The 18,639-nt window shown below is 40.5% G+C and overlaps 1 protein-coding gene across 1 annotated transcript in view; it reads right to left on the bottom strand.

Annotated features, from left to right (window-relative positions):
• The window catches only part of BNC1 (basonuclin zinc finger protein 1), a 76,712-nt gene extending 58,985 nt beyond the window's left edge, over positions 1–17,727 (bottom strand). Inside the window, exon 1 of the mRNA XM_057430778.1 lies at positions 17,629–17,727. Coding sequence (XP_057286761.1) covers positions 17,629–17,637 — 9 coding nt within the window. The 5' untranslated portion in view covers positions 17,638–17,727. The remainder of the gene's footprint in view (positions 1–17,628) is intronic.
• Between the last annotated feature and the right edge of the window lie 912 nt (positions 17,728–18,639).

The raw sequence follows: 18,639 nt of genomic DNA, 5'->3' as shown, positions 1-18,639 counted from the left end.
GATGCAGACTGGTATGTTTACAGTGATTTCTGTCATGTGCCTCCCCCATATACTCTTCAAGGGAGAATCAAATATGATTTGAACAACTCCCCATAGGAATTATAGTGGAAGCATGGAGCTATTTGATCTGAGGGGCAGGACTCGTACTGAAGCAACAGCTATCAAGGAATGTTAAGCAATGCAATATTAAATTCGTAACTGTGCAGTTAATCTATTATATACATGCAGCCTTGCCTCAAGTGCTAAACACATTAATTTATGCTGTCATTTACGTGCCCTTTAACAGGGATACTTGTGAGGTGTCTCAGATTAACAGATGTTAAATGACAAAACATTTATCAGTCCATTCAAAAAAGGCAGGACAAGCAATAGTATCTGCAGCTTCTGACCTCAGCCTGGTCCAGAAGAGACCCTTTCAAGACAAAGCCACCATTTATCTTCTATAAACACTGACCCTTCTGTCACAGGGAGGAGGGGTATCCAACTGCCTCTGTGTCCTTGGCACATCTCTAGAAAACAGGATGCAGGAACAAGGCATGGCATGCAGATCATGCAGTGGGCACCCTCTGTCATGCGTGTACAGCCCAAATGAAAAAGCTCTGCTAGACCTGTGCTGGCTTTGTATCGGGTTAAGCCTGGGTGTGTCTGCACCTTGCTCCTTGAACTGGAAGCAGTGGCAGCAGAAGATTTGCTGGCAGTAGTAAAGAAAGTAGATAGCAAGTGACAGAAGTCCTGAAGATAGTCCTGGCAAGGTGTGAAAGATTACCTGTTTCTTCCAGGCTGGTTAGCCTATCTGCTATTTGAGAACTGTTAGTATAGATCCCTCAGCTGCCCTCATGGCCATGACTTCTGTCTGTTGAGCTGAGTGGAAGCCGTTTCAAAGTAGGTTTTGTTGTTTTTTTCCCTGCACTTGTTAGAATGACTTTTGTGACGCTCTGCTTCACTTGTCACTCCTGACAACTGGAAATAACAAGCAGTATCTAATATGCCATTACATTCCTGCCAAAGACCTGGAGTCCCATGGCTAGGTGCGTTACACCACAGACTTTTACAGGTGATTATATAAAGAATTACATATTCATATGCCAGCTAGTATCACAAGACATGCAATGAGAAGAGAAGATGACACTGGTCTATTTTTCTTCCCTATATCTGTTACTATACAAGGTAAATTCTGGCCAGCAGGTTACAGTGTCCTTGGGACCACCCAGCAGCTCAGGCTACTCAGGTCTGATCGTTACCCAAGATCTTAAACAACAGTTTGATCTCTCTTGAATTCAACAACTCACAGAAAAGATAAGATTTTGCATAAAGTGTGGTTAAGGAAGCTGCCCCATTTTCTTTACTGAAGAGATGTTTCCTAGTACAAAATGGGACTTGGAAATTTCAGCTGCTTACTGTACACTAAAAACCCCTATCAAACGTACCCAACTAGTCCACCTGAGAAAACACAAACTCCCTCCATGTTACAAACTCACATTTTTAAATTTATTATGCCACTCTATCACCTCAGGCTAATCTGCACAATATCACTGCCTCCAGTTGAATCACACTGATTTATGCCAACTGGAGAGGTAGCTGGTCCACCCTCAGTGCCACGAATTATAATTTTCAGACTTGGATGAAAACATAACAAATTCAGAAAACTGCAGGGAGCACAAAGTCCACTGCCCAGCATAGCAGGGATTAATTTTATTCTTAAAAATTGCAGCAATGTATGCTTCTGGTCATGGAGGTGTGCCAGTAGTGCTACAATTAGGGTTGTGCTGTCACTTCAATTATAAACCCAATTTTTTGAGAGTTTACTAAAACTCCAGATTAAAAAGAAAAGATTGCTGCAGGCTGAAATGTTTTGTGCAAGATCTCAGCCAGGGGAGAACTTGTTTCCAACATTCTGAAGAAAAATGAATCAGGTGCTTCAAATGTTAGAATTTAAATGTGCTTGAAGAGACAAAACATTACAACAAAAAAAAAAAGAACATTTAGTTATGAATTCTCAGTGCAAAGCAAGTTGCTTCGTGGTTCCTATCAGAAATACTATGCAAAAGCATGACTGCAGATTATGCAAGTAGAGAGAAGGAATAAGGAAACCAAAATCCAAAATGTTTGGAAGGGTTGTGTTTTGGTTTTTTAAACACGCACCAAGCAATTTTGTAACTGGGATTAGCAGGATCAAAAAGAGACAGTGACCTTTGCAATTTTGAGGAGGGAGGAACACAACACCTTTCTTAAAAGTAGAAAGTAGGGCTAAGTAGGGCAAAGACCACACAGACAATGCAGGATTCCCTCACTCAAGTGAGGGACGAGCCAGAGGTGTGACAGTTTTTATGTGCGTGCTCTGCAGTCCATGGTATTGGCAGCTAGTGTCAACATGCCTCAGACTAACGGAAGATGCACAAAGCTCAGTGTGGGCTGCAGAATTCAAGTGAGCAGGCAGTTTTATACTGAGATGATTATCTCACCATGAGCTCTTTGCTGAAAACACTGCATCTGAATAAGAGTTCTTGAAAACCACCCCAGTTAAACTTGCATTCACACTCTTGACTGCAGTGGCCAAGGCTGGAGACCATTAGTTACATAGAGAAATGGTACCACACATTACATAGTAGTGGTTTCTTCATGCTGCCTTTGCTCTTTTCTACAAACACTTCTTACAGAGGAGGGATATCTTTTGCCCTGAAAATTTATTCCTTGATCTCCCATGCTGGCAGGCTGGTGACACTGACACCTCTTTGCTATTCAAACAACTATAAAACACATCCATGCAATACAAACAGAGCCTTGTTTCTGCATCTCTTGCAGCTTAGAAAGTTCCAGGTCCCACACATTCATTTTTGCCAAATTGGCAGTTGCTAGGAAGCAAAAGAAAAATGCTGGCAATGGTTCTGTGGGACTGGGGAACATGCAGGCACTTTTTCTGCAGCACAGGAAACGACAGGAATTTTCAAATGACTTTCCGGGCCAGGAACATCCAGGGATATCTACTAATAAGGAAACCAAAGTAACTGCAAGGGGATGATGGAAATTGGCTGAACAATAATGATGCAGCATTTGTAATGAATTTAAACTGGACACCTTGATTTACTTACTTACTCTAGTTGAAGTTTCTACAGAGGCAGAGAAGTTAAACCCCAAAAGCCTGCACAGTCTATCACTGCACAGCAGGAGCAAGTTTTTAAATGGGAAGTAGTCAGCCTGAGCTGAAAGACAAAATATTAAATTGCAACTGCTCATTTTAATTAAAGACTCCCTTAATACATGAGAAACAGTTCAAGAACTGTTCAGAAAATAATCCAACACTGCATTGCTGCCACACTTTAGCAGGGGAAAATGGCACCAAGCTGAAAGACTGAGAGAAACCTGCAAGGTTAAAAGTATACCAATAAATAGAAAGGTCAAACCCCTACTTTTACAGAGCACCCAGCCTAACTATTTATTGCTTTTTACTTTCAGGAGAGGGGCTTGTGAAAAAAAAAAAACAAAAACCCACAAAAAAAAAAAACAACCCCCAAAAAACCTTAAAATTGGTTACGAAGACAAAAGATAAAGCAATTGTATCTAGACTGGTGTTTTCTGAATGCTATTTTCATACAACGGTGAAAAATCACATGGACAACTGCACTTGGTAGCAAAAGAAGTGCAAGATTCTGCCCACTGAATCTAACAGCAATGTATCAAAGTGGTAAATTCCTGCCATTTAAAACACAGGATTTAAACATGTAAAAAAAAGATTCTAAGTCCCCATTATATATGCTGTACATAATGTACTTTGAACACACCATAGAGTGATCAATACCCAGCCCTCTACCAGCAGGAGCCTTCTTCATTCCAGCTGCCTGATTCTTGCAAGAAGGTTCATCAGGGCTCTCAAAGGCAATCGTAAGCTTTTTTGCTCAGGGTGTGTAAGGATCTGCAGGATTTTTCCCCCTCTCCACTTCCTCCATGGTGCTCATTTATAGTAAAATAGGGAAAATGCTTTTGGCAAGAAGATACAGGAATGATTTCCTTCTCTTGCTACTTTGATGATTCCCCTTAGGGGACATAGAACAAAGAAAATCAACACTGGTGGTAGCGGGAAAGATCCAAAAGTCTCTTTTAGGGCAAAGGACACAGGTTGCGAAAAGCTCTCCTCTTCTGGAATTATTCAATACTATTCAGTTGTAAACTCCATCTACCGCACTACACCTTCTTTTATGTTGCTGCAGTGCCTGACACCTCATTCAGCAGGGCACTGCACAACCTCTGCTTCTGATAAACAGAAGAAAATAAAAAGTAATCCCCCTCCCTCAGCAAATGGAGAGTTACTACAAAAGGCAATTAGGGGAATTTTCTTCCCTCAAGAAATACCAGTATTGTCTCAAATTCAGGGATGTTTGTAGAAATTCACCAAGAATTGCTGCTTCTAGCGACACTTCACCATTTTAACACTACAAACAGTGAAAACCTTCCTTAATCCAGGTTTAAGATGACAAAACATAGAAAAGTAATAAAGGTAATTTTGCAAAAAGCAGCAAGTGTCTGAAGTACATTTTGTTCTCTTCTTAGTTCTTGACCAGAAGTACATAACGCATGGAAAGATAATCGGGGAAGCAGGGTGATTCATGAGACCTCTGATCTCACAGAGTTCTGCATTTGGCACACTTCAGGAAGACTAAAGCCTGGCAGTTCAGGAAGGCTGCTTGTTGGACTTTCAGCTCTGTGACTTCTATGTGGAAATGCTGTACCACATTTGACTTCTAAAGCCTGTGATTATTTACTAGATACACTGTAGAGCGAAAAATGTAAGCAAAAACTGGTTTGGGAAATCTGTCAACTTTTTAACTTAAAGCACCAACATCTCCAAAGCATACTTCTCAGTCAAGTGGTTGCACAAAGAAAAGCCAAGCTAGTGTGTAATATGTTACACAGCTCCTGATTCTTTTTGGTCCTCAGTGAGATCCACTGGCATAATTTAAAGTAAGTCTCCATAGGGTCATAAATGGATAAAATATTTCTTACCAATTTTCAGAGGCAAAGATACCTTTTCACAAGTTTTGAAAAGAACCAAAGCTAACTACAAGGTTAATCAATACAACAGTGTTGAGTCAGAAACCCCACTTCACTTACAGTTGTATAAACGCAGAATGAATAATTCAACTTGGAAACTCATCCCCTCATGTCTGTTTGTATGTGTGCACATATACACAAGCATGCTTACACACATGAAAAATGAGTCCAGGACACAGGGCTACTTGGAAAACAAAAGAATATTCATGTTTTGGCAAAATACTATTTTGCTTTTACTGGCATGTAAGACCAGGCTGCACTAGGCATATTTTAGCAATAACGATCAAAGCACAGGCTTTCCCTGAAGATTAATGACTGGCTAAGAGGATAGTTTGAGGTCTGTTTACCCCAGCTGGTCCTTAATTCCCAGGAAAAGCATCTGCAAAGCTTATTATTGCTATAAACTTAAGATGGAGGGAGGGGTTATGCTGTTTCAAATGATATGTACAATGACTTTTTAGAGACTTAATGTTTTGTATATTAGTCAGACTGTTTAAACCATCTCTTAAAGAACTATTCATCTTGAAAGTAAATAACTTCAAACTTCCGTAGCAGCACACTTCATGTAAGCACTGCAAGCTCCTTTACAATCAATTCATTACCCCCCCTTCCTACCCTCCTGCCTGCCTCTATGGCAAGTGAGGAAAGAGATATACAAGGATCATTTACCTCTTCATTGAAATACAGCTACATCTGGGCGGAGAATGAAAGCAATTTAACAGCAGACACAACTCCTACGTAATGTTTAGGACAGAAAGCAAAGAATATCATATTTACTTTAATCTGAAGAGGATTTAGCAACATAGAAAGCAACCGCTTGACCTAACAGAAGCTAATGTGTAAAACTCTTGGAAAATATGCATGTAGTTTTCCAGGCAGATTGTGAATCTCTTATCCACACTGCTGAACAGCTACTCAAAGGAATAATTTCATTAATTTAATGGAGGAACAGTTCCAGTTTGAGTAAGAAGTTTCCAACCTGAATTTTATTTATCACAGTGGTCAAGAATGTCATGGCTCACCAGAAGTTCCCAAAAGCCTGCATTTGAGATAAAATTGTTATTCCTTAAAATATATGGAATTCTCAGCTATAATGAACTTACATCCTAAAATGGATAAAACAAACAGCAAAGATAATATGCTAAGCTTTAATTTACATCAAGTTCTGGATTACTAATAGCAATTGTCCCAAGAAGGGACTATGGATTTTAAGTTTTGTAATGTGGCAACAAACTGACAGCTTAGATTCAGATCTTGAAGGTGTTTCATTTAATTGTATATACGTTAGCAGTCATGTTTAGACTTGAAGTAGGCTATATACTATACTTTCCTGTATATTTTCCCACAGACGTAATCTAAACAACAACAAAACAAGTTGTTTTTAGCATCATTATGAAAAAAAAAATAATAACTGGATGTTCCAAATTAAGCATGTGATTCAAACAGTCCCTTTATAAGCATGAATAAACCAAACAGATTAATTTATTAAGAATCAAATGACTGAAAGCCTGTTCAGAAACAGCAAAAATATTAATGGCCTTGATGAGATTTGCATATGCAAATCCCATGCTCTAAAAAACCTTTACCTTTTCTTGCACAAATAAAGCTGCTTTGCTATGTAGAGCAAGTTTCAGAAAAGTGTGTGACAGTTTTGTCACTGAATTATTTTCTGCTTGAATCCTACTGAATTTTCCACATCTATCACTGTTTTAAAAAGACAGGTATAGTAATTCATACACCCTCAATTTGTGTCTCTGGATTCTTCATTATCAGTATGTAAGGTAGAGAGCAGACTAAGTAAACAAAAACAACTTAGGGGAAGATGTGGTAAAAATGTATTTCTAATTATTCTCATTATCTGAAACAGAGCTCTTAAAAATGCATTAAACTTCTTCAATTGCTGCACTCATTTTGGAAAGATCCAAAGATTTTTGAAAAACCAAATTCCAACATGTTTGAATTTATGTGTGTACCTAGATCCTTTCTTATAATAAAAAGGGCCTTTCAAACCATGAGCCCATAGGCTTTCTGCAGCTAGTAGGAATGATCCTTCTCTCCATGACAACTTTTAGCTTGTTCCAACGTATCTCCTAAATGAAGGCATCCATAAATGGAAAGGAAGCTGATCTCAGTTTTGCAGGTAGGTGTGATGCAAAACAGCAGAGTAGCCTGGTTGTTAAGACGCCCAGACCTATACTTACCGGGAAAACACTGTTTGGACATTAAAAAGGGCCACTGCCTGGTCATGACAAGACATGAGTAACATAATTCATAAGCAGAGCAACGCATGGTATTTCTTGTCACACAGGCAACAGTGAAGATGCCAAAGGAAGCAGAACTCTGCTGGTACATGCTTTCTCAAACCTTTTACTTTCATGCATCTATTGGGGTGGCAGCTTTACTTTCATTAAAAAGTAAAGATTTTGTTTATGAAAAATGCTGATTTTTATGTTTTTATAAGCGTACCACATTTATTCAAGGTGCTGGGTAGGCTGACACTATTTATTAGCACATCACTGTGTGATCTTACACTTCAACACTTTGTTCGTTTCCTGGTTTATGCATATAATGAATCCGTGCAGCTGCCTTCTTTTTTAATTTGGCCTTGTATAGCTGAGCCATTATTTCTGGCTTCAGGCTCCCTCCAGAAGTCCTGACTAGCCCAAATCTACATAATTTTGAGAGAGAATACCTATGGTATTGTGATCCTCTTGTTTGGTTTTGGGTTGGATTTTTTTTTCTTTCTTACTCCTGGTATGTTGTTTTAATAAACTCTTATTGGCTCCATATTCCACTATTCCAGACTACTTCAGACAGTTACAGTGTATGAGCTCAGATGGTACTATATGAGAACACAAGACAAAGATAAGATTATAAAGAGATCCCCCAAAATATAACTGAAATGACCTGGTAATCCAAACAAGATTCAGACAGCAAAGATAATCAGAAAGATAATCCACTGAGTAATACATATTTGATACTTAAGTCTTCACTGCTTTTCAGTTTTTATTGCATCAGGTATATCACCCAGACCTGTGCAAAGTCAATATAAAGTGATGCCAAGACAGCCTTTGGTGTACAGAGAAAGGTACCAGAGAAACAGCTACTTCCCTGATTTGAAACAGGTTAATGTGGAATCCCAATACAATTCTAGCTGCATAACATCTTAGGGAACAGGCTAATGTCAGCAATGTTTGAAAACACAATCCTATCCTAAATCTCAAAAATGACTGCAAATTTCTAAACACTTTTGACAAAGAATGTCTAAACCCAGTAGTTTCGCAGATGTATAAACTGATCTGTAGCGTTTTTATCATACACCCTTGTACATTAAGATGAAAAGAACTACCCGGCTACCAGTGTAAGTAACTCTGTCTGGCAAAAAAAAAAAAACAAAAATCCAATTTAAAACACCTCAATAACAGCACAACATTACTTTTCTCCTTTAAAATAATTGCAAGCTCAACAAATCAAATCACAGGGGAAAAAAACCCAAACAAAACCAACCGACCACCCCCCAAACAAAACAGGAAATAATAATTAAAATAGAGTGTTAAACATTTTGTTTCATATAATATTTAATATATAATTATATATTAAAAACCTAATTGTGTTTCTTTGTCAATAAGGATTTAACATTGCTCTTGCTCCCACATTCAATATGAGTTTTACTATGACAATAAGGACAGCAGAATTGGTTCTCAAGGTCCTGTTATGGGATTTATCCCAACACAAATTGAAATAAAATAATAAATTATTAAATATATTTTATTATTTATATATAAAATATATATATTTTTTTAAAACAGTATCCCTGGCTTTGGCACAAGTACCCTTTATCCCTTGGAATGTCATTCAGACCTGAATCCACCAAAATGTGCTTCTCAATTTGGAACTTATTTATTATGAATGAGGCTCCAATTTCAGACCCAACTGGACAATTTTGAACTTCTTCAGGAACCGATATCACATTGAGCTCTGAGCTCCTAGAATATTTTTTAAGCAAACAGTATTTTAGAAAACTGAATTGCACAAAGCAGTTTAGTTGACTTTGTGACTGCTCCATCCCTGGCAGTGTTCAAGGCCAAGTTGGATGGGGCTTGGAGCAAGCTAGTCTGATGGGAGGTGTCCCTGCCCATTGCAGGGGATTGGAGCTTCTATTGTCCCTTCCAACGCAAACCATTCTGTGATTCTATGAAAATACATTGCTTCTATAGAAAATAATGGAATTTTCATCCAAATAATAAATGTCCAAAAGAACAGAACTTTAACCCTGACACATTATATCATGCTATATCAGAAAGTTTTTAGATACTAAAAATTATGTCGATACTTAAGCGCTATGTTATGTTTCACCATTATGAAAGCACAATCACATTTATCATTATGCTTTAAGAAAGTGAAGCTGAAAAAGCAATGTTATGCTCTAAGCAGGATCACTGCTTTTGTATTACACTTCTGCAAGCTGGAGCTGGGGGTATGCCTCAACTTATTTCCTGAGTGAAAATTAAGAGTCCTGTAAAAAAACCAACCAACTTGTTTCACTTAGTTAACATTTATTACATGGGGGTATTCTGTCAAAAAATTAATGCTACACATTTTGTTCCAACTACTGTTAATTATTGAATATTTAATTGTGTCAGGATAGAAAAAGTAAAGAATAACATCAATTTCATTATGAAAACAAGTGCTTGTAAACCTATATTGAAACTTCCTATAAATCAGTTTGAAAGATGCCAAACCATGAACATAAGTCTTACACCTGAGCTCCATTAATGTATCAGCTAATTATCCAAACTGTCTTTAGTAAAGAAGCTCATTCCCTACTTTCTTCATTCACTGTACCCGCTATATTTATTTGCCAATGAAGGACCAGAAAGTACGTTTATTTAAACGTTATTTACAAGCACCTTCGATGTGCCTCCAATGCAATACATCATCAGCGTGCTCTTTGATTTAATTGTTGCCGTCATTCATTTCTGTGCACTAACACATGTAGGCCTTCCAAATGCCAAAATACTTTTGCCTTTTTTTTTTTTGTGCTACATACCAGATTTTGTAACCTGTGTCAAGCTACCTCCAATGCTTACAACTTGTGAACAGAGGCCAACAATGAGCCTCCCCAGACACTAAATCATAATCTTCATGTTTTTCGTATTTCACATTCTAGCCACAGTTTCAACATCCATACCCCGTGACATTAGGGAAGGATAAATCAGTGAGGATGACAGCTCCCTTGTAGAGACTGGTACGGCCCTGGGATCTGCCACACCCAACACCCACAGCTCCTGCCAGATGTCTTGAAGAGTTTTGTGGTATTAACCCCTTCAGGAGTTAATACTAAGGGGTTTGTGCTAAGCCTTTAGTAAGTAATTGCTCTGTCTTTTTTTATAGAAAGAGGAAAAAAAAACCAACTCACAACATGATTGATCCAGCTTAATAAAACTTTAACTGAAAGACAGATATTGGGCTATCAGTAAGAATCAGCAAATAGTCCTTATATTTCATTAAAAATGGGAATTAGAAGTTAAAACTTAACGTTGTACAACATTCCTTCTTTCATACCATGCTTCGGTGCACAGATTTATCTAAAATGGCTCAGTAAAAGTTCCAAAACAGTTTTATGTTCACTTTTTCAGACCATCAGTCTTTTACCTTCTTGGAATCAGAGTGCCCATTAACTGCCCTTCAGCCAAACAGACAATTCAGGCCTTAAATCAACAGGATTTCTAATTCCAAATCTGTACTGTAAGCTCTGTAACTATTTCTCTGGGTCTGATCTGGCCCCAGGGACATAAATTTGCATGCAACTTCTAAGTTTGTGAATAGTCCCTGGGCTTAAAGTTGCACATGTGCTTAAGTACTTTGTTCAGTCTGGGTCTACGACAGCTACTTTAAAATGAAAACAGAAGCCATGTAAAGAATAACATTGTTAAAACCAATTTTCCTCAGTAAATATTGTACTGAAGGAAAAAATGTAACAAAATAAACATACTGATTCCTAAAAGCACATAGTGACCCAACAGTAGGTAAACAGCAGGTAGAGCCATCAGCCAACATTAATGCATGCCACTTCAAATAAACGGGCAGAAACAATTCTATTTCAAAATAATAATAATAAATTTGAACTGTAGCCAAGAGTCTTTGTGCACTATTGTAGGGAAAAAGCATCTGTAGATATAAACAGCAAGTGATCACAGTTCTCAGAGTAAGACTGGCCCCTATTCTTCACCTAGTTTATTTTATAGATTTGAAAGTAGTTATCCAGGCAATTTCATTTGTCTCTCCTATAAAAATATGTTCACCTCTGCAGTTTGTGTGTGGCTTTTCATTTACCCCCCCCCGCAAACAACTCAGTAAAAAATATTGCAAGGCTAGTACTATTGACAAATGTACTTCTGAATAGCGCACTTCCTAAAACTACTCCTGATTTGTTTTCCAATGGGATAGGATTCAAGCTGAACAGCGGTATTTCTTTAAACACTTAAAAAGAATACACTTCAGGTTTCCATCATTTGTGGAAGAAATTACACGGAAAGTAATAGTTATTTCAGCTCTTGTTGAAAACAAACATATAATAATCAGTGTTGAACTTGGTCAAAAAATATTAACATGCCTGCAACTACTTTTCATTTGGAGAACATGCCGCTAATAACATTAAAAACACTCAAAGTAAGAATCCACTGTTCACAAGAAACAAACACAGATGGAGTTTTTCTAATTTAAATGAATTGCTCCTAAATGTCAACATTGATTGGCTGAGGGCTTATTCTCATTTACTAACATGTGAAGACTGAGGATTAATATTTCTTTGCATGGCTCACACCAATATCTTGAGAAGAATTTTCTTCCCTAAGTTTGCCCTTTACACATGTGCTATATGAGTTAAAGGGTTAAGTAACCATTATATTCTAAAGAGCAAACTGTTTGCCTTAGGGCCATCTCCTCCTTACTCCTGATGAATTGCCTGACACTCCATGTATCATACATTACTTTTCACTAGGAAGTAACACTTGGTTCCAGTCATGGTGTAAGACCTGACTTGGGAACTATGAAGCAATACACGATAGACAGAAAAAAATTAAAGTGCATCATCATCTGCCAAATAGCCTGTACCTAAATAGTGATATACAAATTGATATATATGAATGTTTGTACTTAAAAAATGGGCAGAGAGGTATGTATAGAGAAAGTCTATGCACATGAAGATGAATAAAAAACCAACTGTGAGCATAAATATTCTGAGTGACAAGACACTTTTCTGGACTAGAATCAAAGAAATGCTAATGTTATCGAGGGCTTTGCAATAAAAATATTTGTTAGATATAAGCTAAACACAATCGTAAAACTTGAAGTTATTTTTAAAAGAACTATTACATGCAAGATTGAAGCAGGAACAGCCCAACAAGTAGCTGGCAGAAACCAACCAAGGTTTCAGCATAAAAGCACAGTATTGATTCTTTTCAGTGTATTCTGCAGAGGAGAAGAGGTAAAACTTGTTGGAACAACAGCAGGAAAGCAAAAGCAAAAACAGTGGCATTGACTTCTGGTTCAGATTTTTTTTTTGTCACAAAACATTTAGATACTTCAAACACAATCCTGGATGTGTTGTCACCTGTGTGTGTGTCAGAACTTGCGCAGGAAGTACAAAGGCAAAAAAAAAAGAAAAAAAAATATTCCACTTGCCAGTGCTCAATTTTTCCAGGCTATTCAAAAGCCAAATTAATGATTTCTGCAAAAGTCTCTATAAAACCATAGTATTCAAAGATACTATATTAACTTTGTGAACTAAAACACTTCAGTAAGTATTTCAGAGCCATTTGCAAAGCTTTGCAAATATTACATTAGACAGAAAACCAATCTTCTATAATTAAAAAGTGTTTGAAATTTTTATTAGGCAGAGATTGAACTTGAAGAGTTAAGCTTATGGTTTTCTTTTAATTTGAAATATATTTTGCTCTACATAGAATTATAGAATGGTTGGGTTAAAGCTCTCCTAGTTCAACCCCCTCTTCCACTAGACCAATTTCCTCAAAGCCCTGTTCAACCTAGCCTTGGACACTTCCAGGGATGAGGCAGCCACAGCTTCTCTGGGAAACTTATGCCAGTGTATCACCACCCTCACAGTGAAGAATTTCTTCTTAATATCTAATCTAAATTTATCCTCTGTCAGTTTAAAGCCAATACTCCTTGTCCTATCATTACATGTCCTTGGAAAAGTCCCTCTTCTGTCAGCCCCTGGAAGGTACTGAAAGGCTGCGCTAAGGTCTCCCTGGAGCCTTCTCCTGGCTCAACAGGCCCAACTCTGTCAGCCTGTCTCCACAGGAGAGGACCCTGATCATCTTTGTGGCCTCCTCTGGACTCGCTCCAACAGCATCATGTCCTTCTTATGTTGAGGGCCCCAGAGCTGGACGCAGTACTCCAGATGGGGTGTCATGAGAGTGGAGTAGAGAGGGAGAATCGCCTTCCTTGACCGCTTCTTTTGGTGCAACCCGGCATACAGTTGGCTTCCTGGGCCACAGAAAGTACACACTGCTGGCTCATGTTGAACTTTTCATCAACCAACAGCCACAAGTCCTTCTCATCAGGGCTGCTCTTGAGCCATTCTCTGTCCAGCCTGTATTTGTGCTTGAGACTGCCTCAACCTATGAGAAGGACAATGCACTTGGCCTTGTTGAACTTCATCAGCTTCACATGGGCCCACCTCTAAAGCCTGTCAATTTCCCTCTATATCCCATCCCTTCCCTCCAGCATGTCAACCACCCCAGCCAGTTTGGTGTCATCAGCAAACTTGCTGAGGGTGCACTCAATCCCACTATCCATGTTGCTGACAAAGACTGAGCAGTATTGGTCCTGACATTGACACCTGAGGAACACCACTTGTCACTGGTCTCCATTTGGACATCAAGCCATTGACCACAACTCTTTGAGTGCGACCATCCAGGCAATTACTTATCCACTGAGTGGTCCATCCATCAAATCCATATCTCTCCAGTTTACAGAGAAGGATGTCATGTGGGACAATGTCAAAACCTTTGCACAAATCCACCAATGCTGTAATCCCATCATAGAAAGCCACCAAATCCATCAGGCATGATTTGCCTTTAGTGAAGCCATGCTGGCTGTCACCAATCAATTCCTTATTTTCCATGTGCCTTAGCACAGTTTCCAGGTGGATCTTGCACAGGTGATACTGTCTTGTAGTTCCCCTGGTCTTCCTTTTTAGCCTTTTTAAAAATGGAGGTTATGTCTCCCCTTTTCCAGTAAATATCCCAATTCCCCCCCTTTTCTTTCTGTCTTGCTTCCTAGCAAAACCTATGCTTAATGGAGAAGATTTTTATATTACTGCATCATATTACTTACTTATCATGCTGTGCATTTCAGGATATAAATGTCCCCCTGTAAAATGATTCAAGCTACAGAGACTAATTTAAGGTGAACAGGCATGGAGATGTGTGCTTTTCCTTTGTGGAGGGCAGCTCTTTCCATTAACTATGCACATGATACTTCTATGGTGGAGTACTAAAGAAGGAATGTGATTTAAGAAAAACATCAGCAGAGAAGGTCTGGCCACAGAGGAAGGCGAAGCAGGTAAAGAAAGCACAGATCTTGGGTGGAGGTTCTGCTCCTGGGCTTGGCCCAAGCACCTCTGTGATCTTAGGCAAACTGATCTTAAGGGTTTCGTGTGCAGCTCCCAGATTCAGGATTATGAAGCAGCCAGTGCTTCACACCTCTGAATCATCCATGCACCTTCCTCCCTCTCTTCTGCAGATGGGAAAATGAATGCTTCCTTACTACAAAGGTACAGCAAGGGTTAATTCATAAACATTTATAAAGCACTTGAGATTGCACAAGCCCTGGACTGCAGGGTATGCAAGAACTGAACATGAATTTTGATTCAAATACCCCTATTTGATGAAAAAAGTGGCCAGCGTAACAAGAGGTACTAGAACAGAGTGGAGGAAGGATGCCTTTTTTTAACATATGTTCACAACATTCAGATGATTTAGAAGAAAAATAAAATTTGCTCTTACTGTAGGGAAAGAGACAAAGAAGCATGCTTAGGTGACAAATGCCAGGGAAGACAGGGATAGGAATAGTGGACCAATGCAGAAGGGTTCAGAGCTCAGGAATGTAGATTTCTCTAAACAACAGCAAACAGATACAAATACATTTACAAAACAGAACTGTGATCTCTCCCCAGTTAAGCTTATTTAACAGCCTGTTTACTGTTACCAGTAAGCCCAGTGAGGTGAAGTCCCAGGGTGTGAAGCTCCTTCTACAGGCTCTGCCCTTTAAATCCTATTGTATAGCCAATGAACATGGTTCTATGGGTTTTACTGCAGAGTTTTTTGCTTAAGTGAAAAATAACATTAAAAGACACACTGGGAAAAAAAAAAAAAAAAAAAGTTCAGGTTTCAAATTTCCCCTGTAATGAAATGCCAGAGGGTTTGCATGTAAGTGTGCACCACAATTTGGGTTTATGTCTTAGAGTATGATTATCCGATTAATCCATTAAAAAGGACACAAGACATATCAAAGATCTCCAATAAGTCAGCATTATCCTTTATGTGTGCTGAGTGAACCATGCTCCCTGGAAGGCACATAATGATAAATAATTAAATGAGTACCATAATGCAGAAGGCAGCCACATTAAGATTGTCCAGGCAAACACCATTCCTAATTTGAGAACCTGGCTTTGCAGCTTTTTCTTTTTCTTTTCCCTTCTCTCAAACACACGGCTTCCTGCATTAGCAAGATGGACACATATTTGAGATCGTCGCTGGCACTCAGAAAATGCTCAAAACTTAGAACCAGTCTTCCTTCTCACCTAAGAATTCACTTCACTGAAAACTTCCAAAGCTCTCTTTGGCATCTGACTTTGAACAATGGTGTTTCATGATTTATCTGCCATAGGTTCTTGTCCAGCACATATCACTGACAGACTGCTATGTTAGCTAAAATCATTAAACCTGGCACATGTTCATATATTTGATTTGCTATCCCACCCAGAATTAATACCAGCACTCTTTTTCTAATTACCATAACTGAAAAATAAAGGAGAGGACAGAAAAAGCTAGAATGGCGACAGCCAGTATAAACACCAATAGATGAGGAGATATCTTTTATCCATTTCTTTATTCACATGAGACTATAAAAGAGCCAGAGGACTGATTTTTAGTTGCCTTTTTTAATAGAAGCATTCCTGAGAGATTAAAAAACCCCCTCACTAATTCAAAACTGCCCTTCAAAGCAGTCATACAGCAGCTGAAGAAGTGACCAACTGAAGCAGACATGAAATGAAACGGTGTAATTAAGACAATCTATTTCATAGATAAGCAGTTCAATCTTTTGAAGGTAACACATGTGCTGATTTGGCTACAAGAGGAACTGCGAAAAGGGTTCCAGGAGAAAATGCATTAGGATATAAAGGAAAAAAAAAAAGGATAAAAGCATTTTTGCCTTCCCTTACAGTTGCCTTTTTGGTTTGTTTGTAGAGACCTTTGTACATGAAAAGGTCACATTCACCTATGAGTAATAAACATAATCAGAAAGTTTGCTCACAGGAGAGCTCAAGCGGGTTCCAGCCTCTCAGTAGTTGAGAAAGAAAAGGCACTCCCAAAACACAAGATGGGACGTTTGAATGCGGGAGGAAAGAAACCTTAAACATTAACTCATAACTCAAAACCAAAGTGTTTGTGTAACTCCTTAAAACTTGAGTATCAAAGCTAAATCTGAGAATTTACCTTAAACAGCAGGATGAGTAAGACGAAGCCAGAGGGGCTCTGGAAGATTCCTAATGTTAAAGCCTATGCTGTTGCTGTCAATTTTTCAGTGATTTCATGTACATACATGTATATTTCAATAACTTCCTATGATCACAGAAACATTTCCTTTACTGCTATCAAAGTCTTTAAAAAGCAGCAATTAACCATCACCTCACTGCGTGACGCTCAAGGGTCCTAACAGAAAGGGCAAAACCTCATGTCCTCTCCCAGTTACATAAAACAAATTCAAGAAACCTGAGGCCTAAAGCAACCTTCTACCTTCCCGGAGCATGGAAACGGGAGCGGAACCTGCCCGCGCCCCTCAGGCGTTTCTCCACGCGCTGAGGGGACGCGGCCACAGGGGCTCTTTCCCGTTTACACGACGCTGCTCGTCTCTTCTCGCTCACGGGTCCGCCGTCCCCCTCCCGTCCCGTCCCACTCCCTTGTGTCCCGTCCCGTCCCAAGAAGCGGCCGTGGCGTCGCGGCAGCTGCCACGTGCCGCCATGCGGGAGCGGGAGAGCGGCGGCTGGGTCCGGCCCGCCAGGCTCCGGGGCGCGGCCCCGCGAGGACCGGAGCTCCCACCCGCAGGGACCGAGTCGTCCCCGAGCCAGCCCCGCCGGCACGTCCCAGTCAGGGACCGGGTGGCCTTCCTGAAGGCGCCGTTTCAGCCGCCGCCCCTTCCCAGAGGCTTCGGCAGGGTCTCCCCCGTTCCCAAAGCGGCGCCACAGAACCCCGCTGAGGAGAACCCCCATTGGGACCGCCGCTGGAGAAGAAGCCGCCCGCCTGCCCCCTTAACCGGCCGGAATGTACTTACGAGCTCCATGTCCGACGGGGCCACGAAGCACCCTGCTCAGGGGCTGGCCTTGAGGTGACCCGAGCCAGCGGCAGCGTCCTCTCCTTTCCCCAGAGGGGCGGCCTTCTCCCCCTCATGATTTAACGCCCTCTGCCCCTGGCCGGGGGAGGGTGACAGGCTGATTGTCACCTGCGGCTGTCACCCCGCTGGGCGGCCCCGCTCCGCCCCGCCACACCTGGCACCGCTTTGCAGCCCCATCCCCGGCTGGAGGGGCCGCCACCCGCCTCGTCAGCTCCGCCGCTCCCTCAGCGCAGGCGAGCTCCCAACAGCTGCAGGCCGCCCCTGGAGCACGGGCCTGGCGACACCGCTGGGCCTCGAGCCCCCTCACGGTGGGCTCAGCGGTTCGGAGCCACTTTGGACCTGGAGGCTGCTTCTGGCTTGGAGGAGGTCACCGCCTGGGGATGGTGAGGAGCACGGTGCTTGCCTCCTCCGACACAGCGCTGAAAGGCGGTCTCTGGTGGGCACCGGCCACCTGTGGAGCAAGCTCCTCTGCAGCGCTGCCACCCACTGAGGGAAGATGCTCGGTCGCCTTTGACCAGAGGTGGCCTTTCCTGTCAGTCACTGCATCTGCTTGGGAAGAGTTTCATGAAAGGCCTGAATTTGACTTCTAAAATGGTGCAGAGTGTGAGTGACCCCACACCAGCAAGTGAAGTTACATCAGTGTGAAACTGGGGCAAATGACAAGGGAACTAATCTTCTCTTTCAGAAGCTTCCCCAATGAAGGGGCCATCAGTGTGGTCAGGAAAAGTGAATAGTTTTCTGAATTTCGTTTACCTTTCAAAGAAGATACAGTCATTTAGAAATACTGACCCCAAGGTATGGATCGCTATACACATAAAAAAAGAGACTATTGAATATTCATTAGGTGCAATATACAAATTATAAATTTTGCATACCATATACATAGAACAAAGGGGGAAAATGTTCTTGCCAAAAATAAGTAGTATCTTTTTAACTAGGCTAAAAGGTTAT

Source organism: Pezoporus wallicus, unplaced genomic scaffold (assembly GCF_028554395.1).
Source record: "Pezoporus wallicus isolate ANWC-B61680 ecotype Strahan unplaced genomic scaffold, APGP_CSIRO_Pwel_v1 contig_3952, whole genome shotgun sequence".
In the NCBI taxonomy this organism is placed as follows: domain Eukaryota; kingdom Metazoa; phylum Chordata; class Aves; order Psittaciformes; family Psittacidae; genus Pezoporus; species Pezoporus wallicus.
The sequence above is the reverse complement of the archived record's forward strand: the minus strand, read 5'-3'. Positions and strand labels throughout refer to the sequence as shown.